Here is a 15,421-nt window from a genome sequence, read left to right on the forward strand (position 1 = left end):
TAGAGGGAAGACTGGGAGTACTGCTGTGGAATCCAAGAGAGAAGGGAGTATGTGGGAGGAAAGGGTGGTCAACACTATTAACCGTACAGGGTACTGGCAGTGGAGAGAGAAAGTGCAACCAATACTGAATACATGTCCATAGATCCAGTATTATCTGGGAGGAATTAGTTCTTAATGACTGCTAGTAGATGGAAGAAGTGAAAGAGAAAGAAGTTTAACATAAAAAGGAGTTTGTCATTTATGGAGTCACAGAGTAAACTATGGAAAATGGGAAGCGATATCTAGACGTTAGTGGGCTTTGAAAGGGGAAGCAGACAACAGGGAGGGGAGTTTATTGTTTAGCACCTGGGGATACGATATCAGTCAGATGAGGTGACTAAGAGGAGATAGGAGTGAGCCAACTACTGCAAAATGAGTCCAAGTAAAGTATCGGTAAGTGAAGTTTGCTAATGAAGGTATGTGATTAGAATATTCAAGAAGATCCCTCAAGGTCTAGGCACAGAACTTAACTGATTGATCCTCCTGTTAGGTAGCATTGCTGTGTCCTAGGAGCATACAGGCACAAGTAGGAGGTACTTTGTCCAAAGGTCTTGCTTTGTGGCAAGCAGAGGCAGGAGTCAGAAATGTGAACCCAGGGGCTTATGAAAGCTTAGAAAATCCAGGAGGTGATATAGCCATGGTGATGGTAGGTCAAACCAGGAAGTAAGTCTTGTCTGTGACTAATTCTCTGACAAGCATGAGCCTAAGCTGGTGGTTGTGTGCTCTATGGGGTCCAGAAGACTAGTCATAAAGCTGGAACTAGTATATCTGTTGTAAGGGCCAGAAGTACATCCAAGAACATGAATGAATTAGTGAAAACCCATCCCTACCACTGAGAATATATATTCTACTAGTGATGTTTGATGGTGTATTCATACCTTATTTCACACGGTGAAATACAGAACTGGCTCAATTATGAATATTATTAAAAAATAAATAGAATCATAGACATTCAAACCTGAACCATAGTAAGAAGTTATTTTGCCAACTTTGTCCAAACTGGACTCTTCTCTGATTTCATGTGTTTGATGGTACGTTCCAGACAAGTTGAATTATTCCTTTACCATGCTGATATATTTTATGCAAGTTGTCCCTCATAGGAAGTTACCCTTCATAGACTCCTTCCTCAGTTTTACCTATTGAAATATTTGAAATACTAAAATATTTGAAATATTGAAATATTTCAAGTCCATTTCCCCAACATGAAGATGTCTCTCCTCATTACCCAATCAAAAGTGATCTCTAGCTCCTCAAATTTCTCTTTGAATTTTGTATTGACCTCTCCCTTCCCATATCGTAGTCTATGTTTTATCATAATTACTTATGTTCATTGTTTATTTCCCCTCTCCCCCATTTTACTGTAAGCTCCTCAAAGGCAGGGGCTATGTCTTTTTTTCCCCTTTGTACATTTGGTGTCAAATGTAATGCCTTCCACGTAACAGACGCAATAAACATTTATTTAATTGAATGAAATGTACACTGCAGCTTCAAAACAAGGAAAGAAAGTTTTAAAATCTATTCAAAAGGATATATTAGCTTTATAAAACGGAACTGCTGAAATCTTCATCTGAAGTGTCATAACCATTTTGCACCAAATATAAGAGCATCTCAAGTTCAGGAAAAAAAGACTTTCAGTTTATTTCACACATATTCACAGCAACAGTACTATTTAGTACTCTACACTTCTGAGATGCTTTATAATAATTACCCATTAAAGTCCAGTGAGATAATAACAAATAATAGTAACAAACTATTAATTTGCATTATATAAGGCATGTTTCCAAAAAACTTGAAGCCCTTTGCAAAAAGTTACCTATTTTCACCATATCCCTGAGAAATGGGTACATTCAGATCTCCATTTGGAAAAAAATGACAGAGAAAACTCAAAAACTCAAAGTTCATAAGTTTCTTAACTATTTGGCTAGACCAGCCACAAAAGCTGAGTCTCTGAAACTCTTAGGTGGTTGGCACATAGTAGATGTTCAATAAAGGAATATTAACTTTGCAAAAACTTAACTCATGTATCAAAAATCCTGCAATGAATGCGCATGTACCCTAATATTTTTACCCTAAGTAACTTGAAGCAACTTGAAGTGTGAAAATTTTAGAAATACTGTAGCTCATCTCATTCTACCTACATATAACATGGGTAAACTGGACAACAGAAGCCATTTCTTAGGGTATGCCCAGCAGATGTGCTCTGTCTGGTTCCAGCCCATAGGGCATACTTCATATCAGGCAAAGTTTGCACTAAATGATAATAATCTCCTAAATTGGCCCCTGAGTCAAGAGAACTGATGACTTGGGATATAAAAAAGCAAACTACTGGGAAATTTGCTTTCCTCTTTCTTTCTAGCTATGAAGTATGAAGACCTAGTGTATCCTAAGAACCAGGAGTCCTATCTCCCACCCAGCCTCCTTGCAACCATGAGCACAACATATTCATTTGTGTTTATTTCTTCCTCATCTTAGATGGACGACTATCACACGATGACTATGTCCAGGACTAGAGCTCTTTAAGTTTCAAAAGAGCCAAAGGTCTTGAGCTTTGCAAAAGGAGCTCTGGTGTTCCCAAGTGAGCAATAGCTCATGGCAGGGGATGTGCTAAGGTGAGATTATCAGAATTGCACAATTGCTTTATATTCTGGTATGTCATAATATTAGCCTCCCAAATAAATTTACCAATACATCTTAGTAATTCAAATTAAATTCTGTCTAATCATTCTGGTGATGCATGCATAAATTTACTTTTATACTCAACATCCCCTCTTATCATGTAGAAAAAAAACTATCTGCCCCATTCATGAATAAAAAGAGTCAAAACCTTCACTAAAATTAGTATCATCACTCAGAAGAAAGGTTGGAAGCTTTTAGTAAGCAAATGAGTGTGACAACGGGGATTCTGACCCTCTTACTTAGAGGAATACTCCACCATTAAACTGGTTCACAAAACTGGATACAGAGAGGGATGAGTACCTAAGTCCAAGTATTCTCAATAGTGGTTCTTCAATGCTAAATAATCAATCAATGATATACAGAATTGAATTTGAATGGCAGAATAGCTCAGAGACCAACTCAAGTTCTACTAAGAGTCAGTAGTAAAATGGAATGTTCTACATACTCAGTATTTTATCATTTGGGGCTTTGAAGATAAGGTCCAAATAAGTGCTGGCTACAATTTAGAATTGGATGCTGTCTAGAGTTGAATTGAGATATAAAAATTCAGCTCAATAAAGCACAGATTATTAAACAGGGAACAGCTGGTTTCCGTGCTTATCTAGTCAGGTCTTAATGAAGCCAGAGAGTTGGGAACATATACAGTGGTGATAACTTTGTTAATCATATATAGTATAAGCATCACAGGATGCTAGGATGAGTTGGAGGTAGGAAGAATGGTTATAGGTGCCAAGAGACTGTTACTTAGCTATTTTCATTTTGAGGGGCTCAAAATTCGAACGAATAAATCATTTCAGAATTACAATTCGAGTTTCAAAATTTTAGTCTTGTGTTCAGAACACTGAGGAATGTGGCTCTGTCCTCCTCTCCCTCCTCTAATGCTGACAGGTAGTGATTCTCAACCATGCCATTCCAAAATGTGCTTCTCCTTCCAAAATGTCACTGCAAAGTGTCCAATATTGGTCTTCATGTGTCATTACCATCACTTCAAACACCCGAACACTTTTCATTTAAAGACTTCTCCAAAGCTTTCCAATATTCCAGCAGCTTTGCTGGACTGACAAAATGGCAGGTCACAATTTTCTTAAAGCGACAGGCAGAAAACCTAAGTCCTTCTGGGAAAAATGTCTGTTCTGAGTGTAGTTCTTCCAGATTAATTTTTAGTTCTGCAAGGCAGAGTCCCACGAAAACATCCTCTAGTTTAATAAATGGGACTTTTTCTGAAACATTATAAACCTCACTTGCAATGTCACTAGAAAAAACATAACCTGTTCCAGAACAAAAAGGTGGATATTTTCCCCATGGATATTCATAGTAACTTACATACCACTTATTAAATATCTTTCTAATTGGAAATTCATTCATCTTTAAGAAACCAGTAAAAAACCTGGTTGTTCTGTTTTTCCTTATAAGGAGCTCAGTCAGATAGTAGATATTTACAAACATGTCAGAATCAGTCTTCATCACAAAGTCAGACTGAGGACAAAAATGGTGAACCCATTCTATCCCCATCATTGTTTTAAGAGTCAAATTGAAATATACATCTAAAAAGTCTTTCTGGATAATATCTCTGTATTTCTGGCTTTCTTGTGTCACTGCATCATCATCATCCTTTGAATTTGTGATTCCTAGTAGAAAGTATGTTATTATACGTTTACCTTTTATACTTCTTTCTCTCCCCCAGGTCTCACGGATGGCCATCCGTGCTTCAATCTGATTGTGGGATGAAGTCACCATCACAACCAAAAATGGAGGATTCTTTCTGCAGTCTATATCTGGGAGCTGAAGAAAGTTCCCACCATGCTTCTTGAAAACTATTACACCTCCTCTTCTTAGGCAAAAGATGCAGATCTCTGTTGAATTCATCTTAGATATGATCAAATATACACAAGAAGCCACAAGAAAAATAATGAAAACATGTATCATCTTAATCTTCAGGTAAACCATCTGAAAGAAATAAAATCACATTATTAGACCCCAAAACTACCTCTTTGTGGACAATAATAATAATAGTTGTCATTTATGCAATATGGCATACTGGGGGGGGGAACTGAATGCAGAGACATGATGAGCCTGAATTTAATCCTGCCTCTGATAATTAATAGTGCTATAAAAAGAAAATGGTGGGGCTTGAGGAAGGCATTTCCACACTCCAGGTGGAGAGATATCAGGGAGAATGAAGCCTGCTTTCAAAGTGGAAAAATTACATCATCATCACCATCATCATCTTCATCACAGTAGCTAGCATTTACTGTATATAGTGCTATGAAAATCAAATTGATTCTATTTTTTAATCAATTCTATTTTGCAATTAATTCTCTTTGTAGTTGATTTTATTCTGTACTTTGCATAATTACCTAAGTCCCTTTCTTTTTCTCTGAGTTAAGAAGTTCATAGGTTCAGAAGTTCAGCCTTCTTCTCTGAGCTAAGTTGTCCCATAAATCACCTTAATTAAAAAAAATATTATCTGTATACATCTTACTGCCCTTGCACAATGAAGGGAAAACTGCTAATGGTCCTTGAATACCCATGCACAATTAAGGGAGATCTGTTATCTTGTTAATAAGCCTTGCAAGACGCAAGTGGGGGATATCTCTGGGGGGAGAGTCTGACCAGACTTTGGAGGTGTAGAATCCAGTGGGAGACGGACTTTGACAGATTCGGAGCCCAGGCTGGACTGGAAGGTCCACGGGAGGGATCTGTTCCGTGGGGGTAAGACCCCGGCGCACAGCGCAGCGCGGTCGGCGCCGCAGGGCGGAGGCGACCCGAGGGGCCCGAGAGTGGTGGGCGAGACCAGCGGAGCAGGAGATAAGCCAGGCCGAGCCAACGATATCAGCGCAACAGCCTTTGAAATCTTCAGCCTAAAGACGGGACTTCAGTGGGTCACTACTTGAACATCCAGAAGCTGGGATGCCGGAGTGATCAGTAAGTGCTCTCCCCTCCCCGCCGATGACCGTGAGGGAACCATAAAATTCTTCCCCAGATTGATCCTGGATCAGTGGGAGCAGCAGAAGGGGGCGGGTGGTCTCATAACACCAGAGGCTGGAGAGGTGGCAAAGGGGGATTCTTCCTACCGTGGTGGAGGCTGTCTGGAGGGACAGACGACCCAGGGCAGAGAAAAATTCGCACTGAGACCCAAGCAAACCTCAGCCCGGGAGACCAGCCCCAGGAGGGGCGGGAACACGCATTAGCCTCTAGGCGTGCCCCAGCCCTCCAGGGGAAAAGGGAAGACAATAGGGAAGCTGGGATCACCATCCCCTGACCTTGCCTTTGCCTCAGGCCAGCTGAGGAGATCTCCTGAGACCAGACCACCCCTCCCACACACCTATCAAGCTAAACCCAGGGTTGATCTGGGAAACAACAACAACAACAACAACAAAAAAAAAAAAAAAGCCTGCTTCTAGCCTAGACAAACATCAACTCAACTTGAAGATCTGTACCTTCTGACTGAAAGAACCAAAAGCTACAACACTCAGCCAACATCATGAATCGGAAAAAGCAGACGAAAAGTGAAAAAACCATAGAATCTTTCTATGGGGATAAGGACCAAAACACAAACACCAAAGAGGTCAGAGCTGAGACTGTACTTCCATCTGAAACCTCAGATGGGACTATGAATTTCTCGCAAGCACAACTAGATTACCTGGAACGTCTGAAGAAGGATATAAAAGAAAAACTGGCCAATGATTTTAAAACCATAAAAAAAGAATTCACTGATGAGAACATCAATCTGAAAAAGAAAATTGAAGAAATGGAAAAGGAAGTTCAAAAATTAACTGCAGAGAATAATTCCCTAAAAGGAAGAGTTAATCAAACGGAAAAGGAAACTCAAAACCTAATAGGGAAAATTGATCAGATGGAAAAGGAAACCCAAAACCTAACTGGGAAAATTGGTCGAATGGAAAAAGAAGTACAAAAATTAAATGGAGAAAATAGCTCCTTAAAGGGAAAAATTAGCCAGATGGAAAAGGAGATGCGAAAGCTAACTGAAGAAAACAATACGATCAAGATTAGAATTGGGCAAGTAGAAACTAATGACTCAATGAGGCAACAAGAATCAGTCAAACAAAATCTAAAGAATGAAAAGATAGAAGAAAATCTAAAATATTTAATTGGAAAAACAACTGACCTGGAAAATAGATCCAGGAGAGAAAATCTAAGAATTATTGGCCTGCCAGAAACCCATGATGAAGAAAAGAGTCTGGACAATATCTTCCAGGAAATCATCAAGGAAAACTGCCCAGAAGTACTAGACTCAGAGGGCAAAATAGTCATCGAAAGAATCCACCGTTCCCCACCGGAAAGGGATCCCAAACTCAAAACCCCAAGAAATATAGTTGCCAAATTCCAGAGCTATCAAGTGAAGGAGAAAATACTACAAGCAGCCAGAAAGAAACAATTTAAATATCAAGGTCACACAGTCAGGATCACACAGGACCTTGCAGCTTCTACATTAAAAGATCGAAAGAATTGGAACCCAATATTCCGTAAGGCAAAGGAGTTGGGACTCCAACCGAGGATCAACTACCCAGCAAAGTTCAGCATAACATTTCAGGCAAGGAGAAAGTCATTCAACGAAATAAGGGATTTCCAGAGCTTCCTGACCAAAACACCAGAACTCAATAGACAATTTGATCTTCAAATGCAGGTCTCCAGAGAATCATAAAAAGGTAAACAGAGGGGAAAAAACAAAAACAAAAACTTGCAACTCAATTAGGGCAATCTGTTTACCTCCCTGTAAGGGAAGATGATACCTGTTAATCTTGAGAACTGTGCAGCTATTATGATAAAAGGGATATATGTAGAGGGAACGGGCATAAAGTAAATGATGTCATGGCAAAAATATGATTTAAGTATGAGAAGGGAATGTAATAGGAGGTGTGGAAAGGGGGAAGCAGAAAATGGCAAATTATATCACAGGAAGAAGTACAAAACCATAGTAGAGGGAAGGAGGGGAGGGAGATGAGCATTGTTTGAGAGGTACTCTCATCTGATTTGTTCAAAGGAGGGAACAATAACCTTAAGCAGATAATCCTAACTAGCTCTATAGGTAGTAGGAGGGGAAGGGGGAAGAAAGGGGAGGGTGGCTAAAAGGGAGGAAAGAAGCAATAAGAGTAAAGGGGACTAAAAGGGAGGGGGGCTAAAAGAAGGAGGGGAAGGCTGCAGGAGGAGGGGGAGAAAAGTGAATACTATTGAGGAGGGGAAGGGAGACGGGAGAGTTAAAAGCACAAATGGTGGGAAAGAGGGTGGAGGGAAATACACAGATTGTAATCATAACTGTGAATGTGAATGGGATGAACTCTCCCATAAAACGGAGACGGATAGCAGAATGGATTAAAAGCCATAATCCAACAATATGCTGCTTACAAGAAACATATTTGAAATGGGGGGATACACATAGGATAAAGGTCAAAGGATGGAGCAGAATATATTGTGCTTCAGCTCATGTAAGAAAGGCAGGAGTAGCAATCCTAATCTCAGACAAAGCAAAAGCAGAAATAGATCTAATCAAAAGGGATAAGGATGGAAACTATATCCTACTAAAAGGCACCATAGACAATGAAGCAATATCATTACTAAACATGTATGCTCCAAGTGGTATAGCATCCAGATTCTTAGAGGAGAGGTTGGGGGAGTTGAAGGAAGAAATTGATAGCAAAACTATACTAGTGGGGGACCTCAACCTCCCCCTCTCTGAACTAGATAAATCCAACCTTAAAATAAACAAGAAAGAGGTTAAGGAGGTAAATAAAACTCTGGATAAGGTAGATATGATAGATCTTTGGAGAAAATTAAATGGGAATAGAAAGGAATATACCTTTTTCTCAGCGGTACATGGAACATTTACAAAAATTGACCATGTACTAGGACATAAAAATCTCACAATCCAGTGCAGAAAGGTAGAGATAATCAATGCATCCTTTTCAGATCATAATGCATTAAAAATTACATGTAATAAAAGGCCATGGAAAGAGAAACCAAAAATCAATTGGAAACTAAATAATCTAATTCTAAAGAAGGATTGGGTTAAAGAAGAAATCATAGAAACAATCAACAACTTCATTCAAGAGAATGACAATAGTGAGACAACGTACCAAAACTTATGGGACACTGCAAAAGCAGTTATTAGGGGAAGCTTTATATCTCTGAATGCTTACATAAATAAAATAGAGAAAGAGGAGATCAATGACTTAGGCTTGCAGTTGAAAAAGCTAGAAAAAGAACAAATTGAAAATCCCCAAGTAAATACCAAATTAGAAATACTGAAAACCAAAGGAGAGATTAATAAAATTGAAATTAAGAAAACTATTGAATTAATAAATAAAACCAATAGTTGGTTTTATGAAAAAACTAATAAAATTGATAAACCTTTGGTTAATCTGATCAAAAAAAAGAAAGAAGAAAACCAAATTACTAACATTAAAAATGAAAGGGGTGAACTCACCTCCAATGAGGAGGAAATTAAAACAATAATTAGAAACTACTTTGCCCAACTTTATGCCCACAAATTCGATAATCTAAACGAGATGGATGAATATTTTAAAAAATACAAATTGCCCAGATTAACAGAAGAGGAAGTTGAATACTTAAACAACCCCATCTCAGAAAAAGAAATTGAACAAGCCATCAATGAACTCCCTAGGAAAAAATCTCCAGGGCCAGATGGATTCACAAGTGAATTCTATCAAACATTTAAAGAACAGTTAATTCCAATACTACATACACTATTCTTGAAAATTGGGGAAGAAGGAGTCCTCCCAAATTCTTTCTATGATACAAATATGGTTTTGATACCCAAACCAGGAAGAGACAAAACAGAGAAAGAAAATTATAGACCAATTTCCCTAATGAATATAGATGCAAAAATTTTAAATAAGATTTTAGCAAAACGAATACAGCATCTTATCACGAGATTAATACATTATGATCAGGTAGGATTCATACCAGGACTACAGGGCTGGTTCAATATTAGGAAAACTATTAGCATTATCGACCACATCAACAACATAGCTAACAAAAACCACATGATTATCTTAATAGATGCAGAAAAAGCTTTTGACAAAATACAACATCCATTCCTACTAAAAACATTGGAGAATGTAGGAATAAAGGGAACTTTCCATAAAATAATAAGCAGTATCTATCTAAAACCTTCAGCAAGCATTATATGCAATGGGGATAAGCTAGATGCATTCCCAATAAGATCAGGGGTGAAACAAGGTTGTCCATTATCACCACTATTATTCAATATGGTACTAGAAATGTTAGCTGTAGCAATTAGACAAGATAAAGATATTCAAGGAATTAGAATAGCCAAAGAAGAAACTAAGTTATCACTCTTTGCAGATGATATGATGATTTACCTAGAGAATCCCAGAGATTCAAGTAAAAAATTACTTGAATTAATAAACAACTTTGGCAAAGTTGCAGGGTACAAAATAAACCCACACAAATCCTCTGCATTCCTATATATTAGCAACAAAGTTCAACAGCAAGAGATAGAAAGAGAAATCCCATTTAAAGTTAGGGTAGACAGTATAAAATACTTAGGAGTCTACCTGCCAAAACAAACCCAGGGACTATATGAACACAATTACAAGACACTTTTTGCACAAATAAAGTCAGATTTAAGTAAGTGGAAAAACATTAGTTGCTCATGGGTAGGCCGTGCTAATATAATAAAAATGACAATTCTACCCAAATTAATATACTTATTTAGTGCCATACCAATTAAACTATCAGACAATTACTTTCTAGAGCTGGATAAAATAATATCAAAATTCATTTGGAAAAACAAAAGGTCCAGAATATCAAAGGGACTAATGAAAAGAAATGCTTGGGAAGGTGGCCTAGCGCTACCAGACCTTAAACTGTACTATAAAGCAGCAATTATCAAAACCACTTGGTATTGGCTAAGAAACAGAGAGGTAGACAAGTGGAATAGACTTGGCACTCAAGATGCAGTAGGCAAGGAATATAGCAACCTTCTGTTTGATAAACCCAAGGACCCCAGCTTCTGGGATAAGAACTCATTGTTTGACAAAAATTGCTGGGAAAACTGGATAACAGTGTGGCGGAAATTAGGCATAGACCCATACCTGACACCGTACACAAGAATAAAGTCCAAATGGGTACATGATTTAGGTATAAAGATTGATACCATGAATAAACTGGAGAAGCAAGGAATAGTGTATTTATCAGATCTATGGAGAAGGGAAGAATTCTTTACTAAAGGAGAGATAGAATGCATTATGAAATGCAAAATGGATAACTTTGAGTACATTAAACTGAGAAGTTTTTGCACAACCAAACCCAATGCAACCAAAATCCGGAGGGATGTAGTAAATTGGGAAAAAATTTTTACAGCTAAGCTCGGGGATAAAGGCCTCATTTCTAGAATATATAGAGAACTGACCCAAATGTATAATCATACAAGTCTTTCCCCAATTGATAAATGGTCAAAGGATATGAACAGGCAATTTTCAGAGGAAGAAATTAAAGCTATCTATAATCATATGAAAAAATGCTCTAAATCACTATTGGTTAGAGAGATGCAAATCAAAACAACTCTGAGGTACCACATCACACCTATAAGATTGGCAAACATGACAGAACAAGAAAATGATAAATGCTGGAGAGGATGTGGGAGAGTTGGAACACTAATTCATTGTTGGTGGAGCTGTGAGCGCATCCAACCATTCTGGAGAGCAATTTGGAACTATGCCCAAAGGGCTACAAAAATGTGCATACCCTTTGACCCAGCAATATCGCTACTAGGACTATATCCCCAAGAGATCATAAAAATGGGAAAGGGTCCCACATGTACAAAAATATTTATAGCAGCACTCTATGTAGTTGCCAAAAACTGGAAGTCAAGGGGATGTCCATCAATTGGGGAATGGCTGAATAAATTATGGTATATGAATGTAATGGAGTACTATTGTGCCATAAGAAATGATGAACAAGAAGACTTCAGAGAGGCCTGGAAGGACTTATATGACCTGATGCTGAGTGAAAGGAGCAGAACCAGGAGAACTTTATGCACAGCAACAACCACAGTGTGTGAGAGTTTTTTCTGGTAGACTTAGATTTTTGTAATAACACAAGAACTTCTGAAAAAAAAAAAAAAATCCCAATGGTGGACCTCAAGGCAAAATGCCTTCCACACTCAGAGAGAGAAATATGGAAGTCACTCACATAATGTAGCAGATCATGTTTGTGTATGTGTATCTGTTTGTGTATCATGTTCTGATTTGTTATACGGATTCTTTCATTTATCTTAGTCTGACTACATAGCATGACTATAGTGAAAATATACTCAATAGGAAAGTATATGTAGAATCTATACAGAATTGTATGCAGTCGTGGGGAGGGAGGGAGGTAGTGGGGGGTGGGTGGGGAGGGATAAAATCGCAATTGTATGGCAATGATTGTTAAACATTAAAAAAATAAAAAAATTAATAAAAAATAAATAAATAAAATAAACAAGAAAGAAAAAAAAAAAAAGACGCAAGTGGGCACTAGGAAATCTGTTATCTCTGTTCCACTAATAAGCCCTGCAGGATGCAGAAGGGCCCCATAAATCAATCACCATTCCTTAACAAGGAGGGGTTATTACTTAGCCCCACTTTCCTGAATTCCAGCCAATTATGTTGTCCCTCACACGTATGATACTACCAATCATACTGTTTTCCTTTGGCTTTATAACAAATCATAACTTGTTTCACACCTATGAAGTCCTGTTCTTTGCTCTATGCTTCCCAAAAAAATCAAAAATAAGGCTAGCTTGCCTTACCGGTCTTAAGACTTACCGGTCTTAAGACTTACCAGTCTTAGCTTTTCTGAGGGAACTAAGATCCTATTTACTGGTAAATTTGTATCACTAATAGATTGATCAGGCTCAGAGTTTTGTACCTCAGTTTACCTTAATTTAAATCACAACACTGCTTTAAGGTTTACAAAAGTGGTTTGCAAATATTAACTCACTTTATCCTCACAGCAACTCTGGAAGGGTTATTATTCACATTTTACAATTGAGCAAACTGAGGCAGAGTTAAGTGACTTATTCAGGGTCACACACTAGTGTCTGAGGTCAGATTTTACACGTCTTTCTAACTTTAGCTCCTATCTACTGAAGGTTTTAATTCTCTCCCATGAAAGGAGGTTACAGGACAAAAAAAAATGTGACACAGAAAAGGAAGAGAAAAATTCCTGAATGTCTGAATCAAACCAGAGATTAAGTATGAGGCTGGGGGGTTGGGAGGGGCAATAGAGCTCAACTCTCTCTGAAAGAAGTGGCATGCTGTGCTTCAAGAAATTATTTGAATCCACAGTTAAGGGTAAAATAAAGAGAAAAACATACTACTGATGGGGTGCTTGGGTGCTGTACTTGGATCCCAATTCTAAAATCACATTTCTCTTTAAAAATCACATTTCTCCCTAGCCTCAAAACACGATCCCAGGCAATTTCTCCCCAGCCCAAGGATAGCCTGCCCCAGCAAAAACCATTACCTCTCTTCCTGATACAGTAGCCAGCTGCACCTATAGGATGTATTAGGTTTGAACCAGCTGTGTATTGGCTGAATTGGCTGCGCAATGGGTCATAATGGCATTTACTACTCACTGACCAATCATATGTATCCTAGACTTAGACCTACATATGCTCCCTTATACTTATCTTGTCTGACAAGACGTTGATGAGAGCAGCCGAGTTTTCCTCAGCCAGTCCTGACCACTAGTGACTTTTAGACCTAAAACATCTCCATGTAGCCTCCCATTGTGGGCTATTTTCTCATGAACTCTGGGTAAAATACCGGTGCAGTAGATACCAAAAGTGCATGTTTCTTTAAGAACTAACCACTCCCTAATCCTGCCCTGAATCACCCAGTCAGCAGACTTGGCACATGTTTTACTATACAATATCCTATATAAACTTTACCTGTACCCCATTCAAATCACAGGTTCTCTAAGAATTCTTGCTCACTGAAATGAATAATAAATCTTTACCACCTTGACTTCAAGAATGCTTGAGTCCATGAATTCAGTCCAGGCTACCTGCCCCTGGTACTCCAGTCTTTGGGAGGATGGTCTCACCCCCTCTCCCTTCCAACCCTCATCATTACAATATAATATAAGATGATGATGCTTTGCTAAAAGCTGCTATTTGTTGGCTTGATATAAACAACTAATAGGAGTTCTGTCTTCTTGGGACATATACCTTGAACATCGCAAAGAACCTCTCCCAAATAAGCAATCCTGATAATGCATTTCTAGTGAAGCTTGTGGGAACCAATGATACTACCAAAAAGCACACATTTTGTAGAATTATGAAAGCCTGAGCAAGAAACCGAGGACCTTAGGGTTACTGGCAATCTTTGCATCACTATTAATGACTGAAGATATGAGGTTGATGTGTAAAAGGCCACATGGCTAGGGCAGTATCTGAGAATGAGATTTGGATTTCTGGATCAGAGCTTGAAATATAATTGTAATAGATTTTTGGAAAGGGGAACAACTGCTTTCCCATGGAGATTCTAGAAAAATAATTTGAGATCTCAACAGACTGCTCATGTAATATGAACCCCAACTTAAGAACCCCAACTTAAGAGCCAAACATAGCGAGTGCTAAAAGCAGCACAGGGAGAAAGAGAGAAAAAGCACAGAGATGGACAGGAAGCAGAGCTGAGAGGTGTCACTTAATGGTATTAAACGAGCCCAGGTGGCCCGAGGGTCTACCACAGGCAGATGGAACAACATCTGACTTATAAAAACCCTCTCTGACTTGCAAAAACCTATTCCTTTTCTTCCCTGGACCCTATGCCTCCTTCTTATGCCAGTTTGGTTTTTGTATGTAAAGATTTTCCTTGGTTTCTGAAATAAGTACAACAATGTGTTCCTGTTTCCTCTACACTGTCAGCTCATGCAGCCAAGGGTTATTTTGATCTCCTCATATGATCTCTCTTGGCTCTACTGCCTTTCCAAAGGGATGAGACTTAAATCTAAACTGTCCTATTTACCCAACTACTTCCTCAATGTAGCAAATGGTAAAAGAATCACTGGATTACCTGAAAGCCATAATCCAAAAAGAGGATCTGGACATAATACTTCAAGAAATTATCAAAGAAAATTGTCTTGATTTCCTAGAACCAGAGGACAAATAGTACATTGAAAGACTACACTGGTCACCTCCAGAAACAGATTCCAAAATGAAAACTCCAAAGAACATTATAACCAAATTCCAGAACAACAAGAGCAAGGAGAAAATATTGCAAGCAGCCAAAAAAGAAACAATTCAAATATCGGGGAGCCACAATTGAGATTACACAGAATTTGGTAGTTGCAACATTAAAGGATCAATTTTGATTTTGAATTTTTTTAATTTTTTTTGAATTTTTTTATTTGCCTTTTAATATGTTACTAATGTATTTTTACAACTTGACACTAGAAATGAATTTATTATGTTGACCAATTTTGAGAACTACTGTATACTGAATTTTCTTTTCATTCTAGTTTTGTACCTTATTGAATTTGGGAGACAAAAAAACACATTTTACAGCAAGTTTCTCCTGCTTTCCTTCTAATCTTGGCTGCATTGGTTTTATTTGTCCCAAAAAATGTGGTTTGAAAAAGTTGACAGACTTAGGGCCCTAGTTAGAAAATAAAACAAATGATGTACAGAAGGATTCTTACTGTGAAGCTCCATATA

The 15,421-nt window shown here is 38.1% G+C and overlaps 1 protein-coding gene across 2 annotated transcripts in view; it reads right to left on the bottom strand.

Annotated features, from left to right (window-relative positions):
• Positions 1–1,475: 1,475 nt before the first annotated feature.
• The window catches only part of B3GALT5 (beta-1,3-galactosyltransferase 5), a 50,723-nt gene continuing 36,777 nt past the window's right edge, over positions 1,476–15,421 (bottom strand). For both annotated transcript variants that reach the window (XM_072614783.1, XM_072614782.1), the window contains one exon: positions 1,476–4,662. In XM_072614783.1, the coding sequence (XP_072470884.1) occupies positions 3,703–4,662 (960 nt within the window). In that variant the 3' untranslated portion in view covers positions 1,476–3,702. The remainder of the gene's footprint in view (positions 4,663–15,421) is intronic.

This window comes from Notamacropus eugenii, chromosome 5 (assembly GCF_028372415.1).
Source record: "Notamacropus eugenii isolate mMacEug1 chromosome 5, mMacEug1.pri_v2, whole genome shotgun sequence".
In the NCBI taxonomy this organism is placed as follows: Eukaryota; Metazoa; Chordata; class Mammalia; order Diprotodontia; family Macropodidae; genus Notamacropus; species Notamacropus eugenii.